This window comes from Nymphalis io, chromosome 1, assembly GCF_905147045.1.
Source record: "Nymphalis io chromosome 1, ilAglIoxx1.1, whole genome shotgun sequence".
Lineage (NCBI taxonomy): Eukaryota > Metazoa > Arthropoda > Insecta > Lepidoptera > Nymphalidae > Nymphalis > Nymphalis io.
Window position 1 is genome coordinate 7810618 of NC_065888.1, and position 10054 is coordinate 7820671.

The 10054-nt window shown below is 33.3% G+C and overlaps 2 protein-coding genes across 6 annotated transcripts; both read right to left on the reverse strand.

Annotated features, from left to right (window-relative positions):
- Positions 1-1093: 1093 nt before the first annotated feature.
- On the reverse strand, positions 1094-5587 carry LOC126768973 (carboxylesterase 1F-like). Of its 3 annotated transcripts, XM_050487486.1 has the most exons (11): positions 5428-5587; positions 5258-5350; positions 5054-5182; positions 4644-4971; positions 4302-4501; positions 3494-3656; positions 3282-3403; positions 2975-3206; positions 2469-2607; positions 1645-1841; positions 1094-1329 (listed from the first exon to the last, which is right to left on the reverse strand). In XM_050487486.1, exons 1-11 carry the CDS (start codon positions 5521-5523, stop codon positions 1187-1189), a joined length of 1842 nt encoding a protein of 613 aa, XP_050343443.1. In that variant the 5' UTR covers positions 5524-5587; the 3' UTR covers positions 1094-1186. The 3 variants fall into 3 exon arrangements, with proteins under 3 accessions (XP_050343443.1, XP_050343460.1, XP_050343451.1); XM_050487503.1 differs by lacking the exons at positions 1645-1841; positions 2469-2607 and having other exon boundaries at positions 3064-3206; XM_050487494.1 differs by lacking the exons at positions 1645-1841; positions 2469-2607.
- A 608-nt stretch (positions 5588-6195) lies between these two features.
- On the reverse strand, positions 6196-9953 carry LOC126769222 (protein mono-ADP-ribosyltransferase PARP16). 3 transcript variants are annotated; one of them, XM_050487867.1, is made up of 7 exons: positions 9742-9953; positions 9530-9674; positions 9280-9435; positions 8599-8808; positions 8272-8452; positions 7357-7530; positions 6196-6434 (listed from the first exon to the last, which is right to left on the reverse strand). In XM_050487867.1, the coding sequence occupies exons 1-7, from the start codon at positions 9864-9866 to the stop codon at positions 6274-6276; spliced, it is 1152 nt and encodes a 383-aa protein (XP_050343824.1). In that variant the 5' UTR covers positions 9867-9953; the 3' UTR covers positions 6196-6273. The 3 variants fall into 3 exon arrangements, with proteins under 3 accessions (XP_050343824.1, XP_050343819.1, XP_050343831.1); XM_050487862.1 differs by having other exon boundaries at positions 6196-6437; XM_050487874.1 differs by lacking the exon at positions 9280-9435 and having other exon boundaries at positions 6196-6437.
- Between the last annotated feature and the right edge of the window lie 101 nt (positions 9954-10054).

Consider the following 10054-nt stretch of genomic DNA (forward strand, 5'->3'; position numbering starts at 1 on the left):
TTTAATTAACCCTGGTTAAGAAGATTAATAAGATTGTGCCACGCAATAAACTAGTTTAGCGTGCCTCGTGCTAGTTTTTTTTTCTTATTCGATAGTATTGGTGGTGTTGACGTTAACATTGCAGTAGGCACACTACTAGAGAAATTTTATGGTATAGACTTAGTCATTTTTCTTATTACATCAAAGTTAGTCAAGTATGGTTATGGTTAGTAAACGTACAACATTAACTTTATTAAAAGAATACGTATTTTTATCAAACAATAGATAATGGTTTGAAGTTGAACACTGTGGGACGCCTTGGGGTGCATGTCAGTCACCTCCACGTGGTGCACCCTAGGCAACGGGATCGACCAGCAATCCGATGCTTTTTTCCGGAATGCTTGTCGATCGCGGCTGAGACTGACGCGGCGGAAGGGTCGCGGGCCGCTCCTGGTACTTCTCTGTTGCGCAGAGTGGACCAGCGAGCGGCTTCGTGGCAAATAGGAGGATTCCGGGGTCCTTATGGGCCGCCGGAGAGAGAGAGGAAGAGTTTGTCTCCGGGGTCCTTTCGGGCTGCCGGAGACAGGAGGAGATGTAGAAGGAGGAAGGAGAGGCGGGTTCGCCCAGTTTCGGTGTCGATGCTGGGTGGACAGATTTCGGTCACCGCCTTCTCAAACTCGTTTCCCCATCCAGGCGCCAGCCTGTGATGGGACCGAGGGCCTTGCCTTCACCGGCCGGGCCAAGAGGAGACAACCTCAATAAAAAACAACCGGTGGGTCGCCCACCCAAAGCGACGGCCGCAGGCGGGGTCGCGGTGGTGTGCTAACGCGTTCCCGTAACCCCGCCATCATGCGGTGAGACGGAAACGAGGAGGTTATAGTGGGTAGAACGATGGCCTTCTGCCCCGTGAGTCCCACATACCCATCCCGGTCCCCCCGGACCGGGCGGGAGGCGTAAATGCCTTTCCTCCCCGAAAAAAAAAAAACTGTGGGACGCCTTATTTATACTTCAGATCTAGGATCATCTTAAATAATTAAAGTCATGAGTAATTAATGAATTTCTACGCCTTGTTTTAAATCCCATAATAATTAATCATAATTAACAATATCGTAAAAAAAACGACAATATTTTTCATCTTTATTTATATCATATAGTTTAATGTTAAGGATTTTTCACGTGTTTAACTTCGTACAGCTGAATATGATTATTAATTTGCTACTTGTGAATCGAAGTCCAAGGGTCGTCTAGTTCGCCATTTATGTAGTATAACAACGCTAACACCCAACAGCAATAAAAACATGACTGAAACGCCGCACAAGGCTATAACACCTCCGCGAAGCCGATTGCCATCTGAAAAGAAATCATTTTAGAGATGACATTTTTAAAGATTGAGTCAAATACTTAAAGGTAAAGAATTCAAATATTTAAACATCATTACGTTTAACATAAAATATTTTTACTATATAATTAATAATTAACATGCAGGTGATAAGATTGACGATTACGAAGAATAAATGATGATGGTACTTATGAAGAAATGAGCATATATGACGAGTTTATTGCAGATTAATAAATCTATTTCGTATAGGTTTATCGCTTATATCGACTTAGAGCCCACTTATGATGTACTTTCTGATTGTCTTATAAAAAATCTAATGTTTTTACCATTTCCAATAGTTATTTTTTCAGCTTGTTCATTAAAACTGAGTTTATTAGATAAGCGTGGTAAATACTGAAGCCAAAAAGATATCCTCCTTATGAGCTTGTATTGGTTGTAATCGGTAAAATCTGCATTACATACTTCATGTATATACGAGTCTCCCACCATATATCTTGGCCATTCCTTTTGGGTACCTGGTGACCTTTAAGTAATAGTTTATTGATTTTCAAAGAAAACAAAATATTTGAATATTCTATTGCTTCTATTTTATTAATTCGCCTCGGAAGTATTCCTTAAATCTTCAATCCGTAAGCACTTGATATACATTTCCTTTTTCTAATAATTTTATTAATCCATAATAATAATAAATTGGATTGAAATCTAGGTGCATAATGCACTTTATTGTTGTTGTTTTAATTTATATATGAACTATATAGAGCTGTAGAAATAATTCATCTTTTAATAATAAAATTTTCTCAAACAGAGGAAAATTTATCTTCTTGATCATGTTATTTTAAAATTGTCTATATAATTCAGAATGAATCATCACAAATATCAAAAACTAATATTAAGAAGTTTTGAAAAAAAAGTATTCATTATAAATTAATTAATGTTTTTGCCCAATCTAAAATTAAATTAAGAATAACACAGCATTTTAGGAAAGATCGACAGACAGTCTACCTTTTTAACTAATTCATAATAATTAAAACTAAATAAAAAATAGTAACTGTACATAGGTATCCATGACAAGATAAACGTTTCAGTTGAAACGCTTAATCCCTAATCGTTAATAAAGTAGAGGCAATGTACAAATAAATTGTAAAAATACCCATATGTAACGAAGTTTTTAATATATTTTCGAAATTTATTGAAGATTTCTTTTTCATTTTGCGATGTTGGTCTACGTGCTATTTGGAGCATTAAAGCATCACCTAAAACTGCTAACAGTTCTGCGCCGTGTGTTGCCCCTGTAAATTATAACGATCAACGAAATAAAGCAATTGAGATACTTGAAAGTGTTGTGTGTGCTTTTATTCAAAATTCTAACAATCGGAAATACAACACAACAATAGCATATTAATGTATCAGCAGTGTGATGCGCGTGACAAATAAAAGCGCAGTCGCATCAGTGGCAATTTTTAAGTTAAAAATATACTGGACACATCAAAACGTTATAACCAATATTTAGATTTTATAACGTTCTTCAAGCTAATTGTCATAAATAATACTGGAAAAAATATAAAAAATGTCTTAACTCATTACGGAATAAATCTATAAATAGTAGACATTTTGAAACAATTCTCAACTAAAAAAAAATTGATAAACAAGCGTTACCTGTAAAATTAAATTGTTGACCTTTTAAATCTGTTCCAAATGGTTGTGAGTAATGATAAACATATAGATGTGAAATTCGGCGAGCTAACCTCGCTGCCAAAAGAGCACATCCAGCTTCCCATTTAGCAGATGTCTCCATTCGCGCAATGGCTTCTATCATTTTTACAGTTTGTTGTTCATTATCTTTTCGTATTTTAGTACCCAAAAATTCCCATTGAATTATCTGTGATAACTGAAAGATATTTTTTTTATAATTAGGTATTAAAATTTATTTTTAAACGGATTTGTTATACTTCACAATAATTACAAGTGTCGATGTTTCTGGTCGGTCTAACGAAAGCAAACGTAATAAGCTTGGAATAACTGTTGATTTAGTTTGATTGTATAAGTGATCACCACCAAGTTTTATAATTTCTTCGTAATTGTTATCTGTAAAACGTAAAAGGTGTAATTGAACCTAATTTATTAGTAGGCAATTTATGTTATGAGTTGTGTTTGATAATAACCACATTATTTTACCATAATTAATTGTTTCCAGATCAGTAGTTCCTATAATGACATCAACAGGAATAATAGGTGATTTCGCCGACGCTAACGCCGCTGAAAGTGTTGTCGGTAAATATTGTTCCGATTCTGGTAAAAAATTATCAGGAATTGGTTGAATAATATCTGTCCAATTGTTCTAAAACATTACAAAAAAAATTATTGAAATATTAAAAATTCAAATACTCATCTTATAAATTTGCAATTAAAAAGAGATAGCGAGTAAAATAACTACGTGAGAAGAATAATCTATTGCATCCAAGCCGTTCGTACGTGAAGGCTATTTTTGGCATTTATTCCAATCACATGTAATATTATTTTTAGTACGTGTCGGACTTCTTCCGGACAAAGATGCTAGCTCAACTAACTATAAATATTTCAAAAATAGTGTAAGCAATTGGATAAATGGTGTTATAATATTGGTATTACTTTCTAACGATAATAGAATATTCTTTTTGGTCTTTTAAATTAGAAGAGATTGTGTTCAACAGGATCAACACGAAAATATTTAGTCGCTGATATATCTTTAACATCTCATAATATTGTTGTAATTAAACCAAGATTACCTACTATGAATTTTCTCTTCAAATACATAGATGTAACAAAAACGAATTAATATTTCAAGGATTTATTAATTAAGCTGCAAGCGAAGTGTATTAGTCATTTATGTAAGAATTGCTATAAAACAATCCCTTTTACTTGTGTATGCTACTGTCATAGCATAAACTAGATAACAGCAACTTACAGAATATATTTTAATTTATGTAGTAATTTATATTAGTACCGAATATTGAGACATTATATCCTTTAAAGATTGAATTTTTAAGCACTGAAGAATTTCACTTTCTGTAGCACTTAAACAGCCTAAAGATTGTGCGACGCCTCTTGATAACTTTACGATATCGGAATTATTATGATCGTTATCTTTTTCAATCGCTTTCCAAATGTTTTGAGGTGACATAATTATGGCTCTGTGGAATAAACCTAATAAAAGAAAAGATATTTATATCAACAACTTTATAATAAATCAAACATGTAAGTACAAAAAACTGAGATATTAAAGATATATTTGTACAGGAAAAAAAGAAATTTGAAATATATCTCCGGCAAGAATATAAAAACTTACCTATAGAACGAGGTGACACCATGTGAAGAAGAACACTATCTGCTCCAGCAGAGTGGCCCGCTAGTGTTATTGAATTTGGATCTCCACCAAACGCCGCTATATTTTCTCGAACCCATATTAAAGACATATATTGATCTAGTAAGGCAAGATTTCCACGTGCTCCAATTGATTTTAGAGTAAAAAATGCTAATATATGAAGCCTGTAAGCTACGGTCACAACCACGAAGCCTTCTGCAGCTAACTCTTGGCAAGGCAAATTAACGCCGTTTTTGAGCCAGGTTTCACTGTACAGAATAATAATTACTGGCTGCAGACTTACATCCACTCTCTACCTAAAAAAAGTTTTGTTTTATAATAAAATAATATATATTTTTTTAAATTAAAGTTAAAAAACTTAAAGTAGACCTAACCCGCGGAGTCCATATGTTAAGATATAAACAGTCTTCACTGATATCACTATCATTCCCTGAATGGGGACATCGTGGTGGCAAACGATGAGCAAATAAAGTTCTCCGCCAACCTATATGTCGTTCCGGAGGCTATGGGAGAAATTTTATGTTATATTTTACATTTGTGTATCATTCCAATGGAGACAAAAATGATTTCTTACTTACCGAAAATCTTAATCTCCCTGTTGGTGGAGCTGCATACGGTATTCCAAAAAACACTTCAATTGGTTTAAGTGCATTTTCAGTAAACACTTTTATCTAAATGTAAATCGTAATAATTACTAACTATAGAAATTTAGAAGTTACAAATAAATCATGAAAATAATAATTCTCACCCCAACAACACGACCTTGGGATAAATTTACAACAGGATCTTGACTAACAACAGAACACGAAAGTAAAGAAAGAAAAAAAATATATAAAAAATACATAACGTTCGACTTATGACCGAAAGTTTATTTAAAAAAAAATCACGATATGAATACATGCCATAGTGACGCGTTAACATTCAAAGCATGCAAAAGGTGAAACTGATGGCTACCCATTGTGTACGGTTGGTCATTACAATAAAAATAGATCGGACAATGATTATGCGTTAGTCCATGACGGAAACAAAATAATGCGAACAACAGTGTACTAAAACAACACAAGCCCCAATGCAATTAGATAATCATCATCGGTGTTGTGAACGGAAGTAGGTAAACATATCTTTCGTAAGCACTTTATCCTGTAATTTATTCTTTTTTTTAAATCATATTTAAATTATGAAAAACAATTCAAATATGAGTAATTGAATATATATAAAGTATTCTACTGCTTGCGTGAAAATGAATTACCAATAAACTCTCGTAAAAATTGCATTATTATCATACTAAGTTTCTATTCTCTAACATTTATTATGTAGAGGCAACCGGCAAAGGCTCTAGTTCCTCCTCACATGGCATACGCCATGTGAGTAGGAACTAGATCTGCTAGCGAAAATATAGAAATACTAACTTATCAGATTTAATCATCCCATATACAGAATTTTACTACGTCAATTAACTAATAACATATATTCCTAACAGAAACGACATGATGACATTCAAATAAAATTCAATGACTATTATTTAAAGGATTTATTTTAAAACCATTTTGCACAAAAACATTAATAAAAATTTTAAACTAAACTAAAAAAAACTTTACATTTTTGAATTGCTGATTGCCACATCTAATTTCTTTAATAAAAATTTGTAATAATACTGTATAGGTTGATTATTTGCAAAACCAATAGTTGCTAGCATTAGTCCGTATCCAAGAAGAATTGAAAACAGCTTATGTCTCGCTAACCACTGACGTAGACCTGCTGCAAGAATATAACAATTATTCATAATAAAAAACAAAAAATATTTTATTATATCATTTGTTTGCCAATTTACTACATTTTATTGGTTTGACATATTCCTAACACAAACCCACAAACTCCTTACCTCCATGTACTCTTTGAAAACATGTCTGTCAAAACATCCACCTATATAAAACATTCCTCGCTAGTCGAAACATCCATCACCACAGCTTTCACACAAATTAACGTTAAATATTACATCACATCTAGTATGAAGTACATACATAATATATATATGTATTAAAACCCAAACATTTGTAAATATCACCTTCGTGTACGATACACGTCTTAGATCCCAAAGTTGGTGGCGCATTGGTGATATAAGGAACGGTTAATATTCTTTACAGCGTCAACGTCTATGTGCGATGATGACCACTTACCATCAGATTTCCCGTTAGACCGTCCGTCTACCTATTTCATATATAAAAAAATGCAAACAAAAGCCATTTTGTACTATTACAGTAACAGCCTGTTAATGTCCCACTGCTGGGCTAAGGCCTCCTCTCCCTTTTGAGGAGAAGGTTTGGAGCTTATTCCACCACGCTGCTCCAATGCGGGTTGGTAGAATACACATGTGGCATAATTTCAATGAAATTAGACACATGCAGGTTTCCTCACGATGTTTTCCTTCACCGTCAAGCACGAGATGAATTATAAACACAAATTAAACACATGAAAATTCAGTGGTGCTTGCCCGGGTTTGAACCCACGATCATCGGTTAAGATTCATAATAATGCTTGTATCCTTCACGAATTCCTTATAATCTTTCCATTACGTTTCTTTCCACATTTATCTGTTATTTATCTACTATATATTTTTTATTAATATACTCATTTTAATTGTATTGAATATATATTTGATTTAAAATTATTTTTTTACCATCCCTATTTGAACTGCTTGTAGAAAATCTCATCGAAGTAGGTTGCTTAGCGTATACCAATAAGTAGCGTACTTTTATTAAATCACAGTTGGTAACAACATAGTGCACGAGCCGAGAACCAAGATTTTGTTCGATGGTCATTTTATTTTTTTCTTCTGCATATGCACTATCACCTTAATACAACAAAATAAGATGTGTTTATTTACTATTATATCATACAAATACTAAGGCTATCAATTACGTCACAAGCATCACATTGAACGAATCTTATTGATTGCTGTAGTTGCCTGTAAAGCTTTTCCTATGCAAGGAATATCTTAAATTGCTTCAAAGATAATGACGATTGAATTTAGTATTAAAAAAAAAGATAAAAAGACTGTCTCCGCGACCCCAACCGCTACCGTGGCCATGGTTAGCGGACCTGCAGGACCAGTCGCAATTTTTTATGCGTCCTTCCATCGAGAACATTGCCCATACTTGCAGAGCTTTGCGAAATTTCTACTTGCTGGTAAGACTGTGTTCAAGCCCGTCTGGGAAAGTACCACCCACTCATAACAACCGATGTTCAAGTTGTAAGGGTGAGCCAGTGTCACTGCAGGCACAAGGGAATTTAGATCTTAGTTCCCAAGGTTGGAGGTGCATTGCATTGACAATGTAAGGATTGGTTAATATTTCTTACAGCGCCAATGTCTATGGGCGATGGTGACCCTTCGCCATCAAGTGGCCTACCTGCCCGTTTGTCATCCTATTTTATATTAAAAAAAATGGAGATAGCGCTTCCTATCCCCCCGATTGTTACTAAGTCGCCTATAGCACTGATAGATAAGGGATGGAGAGAGAGATGGGGACTGCTATTCCAGGTCACGATTCCTATTTACATATATATAAATATTTATAATGATAACAACTTTCACCTTCGTTTGTTACAGGTTTCTGGTAATTGATTCCTTCAGGCGCGTCGACAACTTCGCACAATGCGACACATGATAGGTGACCACCGATACAACTAGCTCCCCAGCCAAAACCTGAGTGGCTATATGGCAAACTGACACTCAATTCCGGTGATAAATATAAGCCGCTTCCCATTAATGTTGTCTAAAAGAAGTTAATTAGAATTCATAAAAAGATGAAATACGTATGTCTTAACAAACTGCTCCTAAGATTTTTGTTCTGTGTGCGATATTTTGAAAACGTTCAATACTTCAAATTGTTGATACAATCTTTAATATTAATAGAGCTACCTTGCTTAGGTGTTGTTGTAGTCCAAAGTTCAATATCGTAAAGAAGTTTTCCAAACGATTTCCATAGTAAGCGTAAAATACTTTGTGATCTTTTGATAATTCTTTCCATTTTAACTCTGAATTCGAGTTATTTGAACTAACTACTTGAAAGATATATTGTGGTTTTGGCGCCGGCAGCAAGGAGTGTGTATTCATTAATATTGCTTCATGCTGTTAGAAAAATATATACTGGGTTTACATAGTACCTTGTACATACTTTTAAACCTACATTTATATGTTTATTTATAAATATATAAGTTTATTTATAAATGTAGAAACTATAGATCCAATTGACTTTAAATTTAACATAGTGACTCCTTTCGCAACGTAGACACTGGCTAAGAAATGAATTTTGAATATATTCAACTTCAAGCGGGGGAGCGGTTAAATGGCAGGAGTAACTTAGTATGAATTTAACTTTTGTGAAGTTGAGACGGGCAGCTTTTTTATATATTATAAAATAATTGCAGCCCGCACAACGAAGCTCGTTAAAGATAAACGAAAAAAATATTTTTTAATACATCAAACGTTAAATATTTGTGAAAGACAAATTTTAGAATATTAAGTATTTAAAAAAAATTATTTATTCCCTACATAAATAAATAAAATATTAAATTGAACTACGCATGTAAAAAAACGTACCGCTTCCGGTGGTATAGTTTTTAAATATGGTTCTTTTAATCTTACAAGCACATAAAACAGTAAATCAAGAATATCACTTATATTGGCCAAATTATCAAGATTGTCTAACTGTTGTAAAACTAAATCCAGAGCAGGCACGTCTGTTATAACGCTAAGCTGAAAATATTATATGAGCAATTTTAATAAAAAAATTCTAGGAAACTTTAATTTATTTATGTACATATAAAATGCTAAATTTTATGATAAATACCAATTCGTCCATATCTTTAATTCCATTTTTAATAAAAATGGGTGGGAACGGTCTAAGGCAGCTTTCATATCTGAAGCTAAATGCTGCAGCTACAAATAAACTCCACTTTACATCCGCTGCCTTAAAGTCCTTTTCGAGTACTAATCTTTAGAACATAATTATTTTTAATGTAATCGCTTTTTCGAAATACAAGATATTTAAAATGGTGCTACCTTAGATGAACTGCTTTTTTCTCTAAAGTATCTAACTTTGCTTGATTGTCTGATAAGGTGTCTGAAATTGCTGCTATGTTGCAATTTGTACCTGTATCTGAATATCCATCAAGTTCTCCATCCATATTATATTTTTAATTTTAGTTATAAAATTTAAGTAATTTTATCATAATTTTGAAATCATAAAAAGTAGTCTTGATTGTGTAATTTAATTATTCAACGGTGTAACTTGTCAAAAATTTAAAAACCCAAAAGAACAAAATAACCAGTAAGAAATATTATCTGTTATAAAAAGAATGTATAGGGTATTTTA

Coding starts and splice junctions, on each gene's coding strand:
- LOC126768973 (XM_050487486.1), bottom strand. CDS start 5,523: ATGTATTTTTTATATATTTTTTTTCTTTCTTTACTTTCGTGTTCTGTT. Junction 4,972..5,053: donor TTAACATATGGACTCCGCGG/GTTAGGTCTACT, acceptor TTTTTTAGGTAG/AGAGTGGATGTAAGTCTGCA. Junction 3,207..3,281: donor GACCAGAAACATCGACACTT/GTAATTATTGTG, acceptor AATATCTTTCAG/TTATCACAGATAATTCAATG.
- LOC126769222 (XM_050487862.1), bottom strand. CDS start 9,866: ATGGATGGAGAACTTGATGGATATTCAGATACAGGTACAAATTGCAAC. Junction 9,675..9,741: donor AAAAAAGCAGTTCATCTAAG/GTAGCACCATTT, acceptor TATGTTCTAAAG/ATTAGTACTCGAAAAGGACT. Junction 8,453..8,598: donor TACAACAACACCTAAGCAAG/GTAGCTCTATTA, acceptor AACTTCTTTTAG/ACAACATTAATGGGAAGCGG.